The 1,798-nt window shown below is 30.4% G+C and overlaps 1 protein-coding gene across 1 annotated transcript in view; it reads right to left on the reverse strand.

Annotated features, from left to right (window-relative positions):
* Nucleotides 1-241: 241 nt before the first annotated feature.
* The window catches only part of LOC115239186, a 4,471-nt gene continuing 2,914 nt past the window's right edge, over nucleotides 242-1,798 (reverse strand). Inside the window, exons 7-9 of the mRNA XM_029813568.1 lie at nucleotides 1,462-1,735; nucleotides 1,115-1,359; nucleotides 242-1,035 (exon numbers count right to left, since the gene is read on the reverse strand). Of these exons, the coding sequence (XP_029669428.1) occupies nucleotides 876-1,035; nucleotides 1,115-1,359; nucleotides 1,462-1,735 (679 nt within the window). The 3' untranslated portion in view covers nucleotides 242-875. The remainder of the gene's footprint in view (nucleotides 1,036-1,114; nucleotides 1,360-1,461; nucleotides 1,736-1,798) is intronic.

The following is a 1,798-nucleotide window of genomic DNA, read 5'->3' on the forward strand; positions in this document are numbered from 1 at the left end:
GGCGCATGTACATAGTCGCTTTTTCGGGGCCGTAAAAAACGCGATAACGTTCAAACTACGGTTTTTTCCCCGATATATTTTTTTTTACTTTTTTGTTCAATTTTTTTTAGATTAATTGCTCTGTAAAAGCACTTAGGTAATAGTCAGCCATATTGAGGATATAATAATGATATATATAGATAAACGCATATAAAAATATATATATATAATATGGAAGATATATATATATATATATATAAAAGCATATATATATATAACTAGCATATATATATATGCTAGTTCTCTCAAAGCAATTTTTTGAAACAGTTGACATATCAGACAAATTCTAAAGATACTCTTCTTTACGAATGTGAAATATATAATATATGAAATATACATATAGAAAAAATACACTAACAAAATAATTAAAGTAACTGGAGTTATATAACTTATTTTTATCCATCTTATGAAATCTTGCAAATATTTTGTAACGCAATGTATTATATACATTATATATAATGTAAAATATGGGGTTTCTCTATATACCCAAAATTAGTTTGCATTTTATTCATTTAGAAATATATAATCAATTAATCGGGAGACGTAAAATATGAAAGTTTGGCAACTGTTTTATCCTTCCGTGAAATTGTAGGCATAGTACATTTCTTCTTAGCATTTTATCTACGTTTTATAAAATAACTTTGTTATTTTACAAAAAGTATATAAAAATTCTGATTGAGAAAATGTACTGCGTCTTAATCTTTGTCACTATATATATATATGCTTATGTTTATAAAAACAAATATACACATCTACATTATTAATAATTTTCCTATCTTGAATTTATTTCAAGCAGGAAGCATACCTATGTTTTATAATGCAATGGCAAGTATAGATTATATTGTAGCCACATCCGATTTTGTCACATCCACAGAAATTGTGTGACTAATTGTTGTGACATGTGCAGTCCCACTACTCTCACTATCACTGTTAACGATATTTAACGACGAGATTTTGGCCCGTTGATATGCTACAACAGTGTTCAAGCTCAAGAATCTGGAACAAGCGACTTTAATTGCATAAACTGAACAGTGCCAATGTTAAAATTTTAAAGAAGATTAGCATTTACTCCTACCTTATGCAGACGTACATAATCAATAATGCAGTTCCAGCTGCGAGCATTCTGATGATGGGCCCTTCTACAAGTTGAATAACTACCCATGCGGCAGCAGAAGATGCACACATCATGGTAACAATAGCAATAGTTTGTAAACAATGGCGTGGAGTTAAACTATTTTGCCAATCTAATCGACTGGCATGTTCAACATTGTATTTTGCATTGCAAACTTTACAAATGAGGCTGTCAGCATTGACAGAACTCTAAAGGAGAAAGAAAAAATGTAAAAATTACAATTTACAAAATGCAATGTGTTCAAAAAGCAACTTTTATCTAAAAAACATTAGACATAGTAATTATCTTACCTCGACAAGCCAACGACGCAAGCAATCATGATGTACAGCACTTACATCACCTCTACAATGGCACGGTTGTATTAATGGACCAGCATCTTGTCTATCACTATCATAACAAATCCAACAATCTTTGCTATTGATTGATGCTGCGTCTGTAGAAAGAAACGCAGTATCTTGGGATGTACTCTTTTCTTGCAGTTCAATTTCTTTTATGTGTTTCCCCTGATCCAGGTCCAATCTTTTCAATATACGCTTCGGGTTTAGAATCCACAATTGTTCCGGACTGAAAATTTAAAAAATGGAATTGTAAATATATGCAAGTATATTATAAAAAAAAAAAAAAAAA

This window comes from Formica exsecta, unplaced genomic scaffold, assembly GCF_003651465.1.
Source record: "Formica exsecta isolate Colony F162 unplaced genomic scaffold, ASM365146v1 scaffold116, whole genome shotgun sequence".
NCBI classification, from domain to species: Eukaryota; Metazoa; Arthropoda; class Insecta; order Hymenoptera; family Formicidae; genus Formica; species Formica exsecta.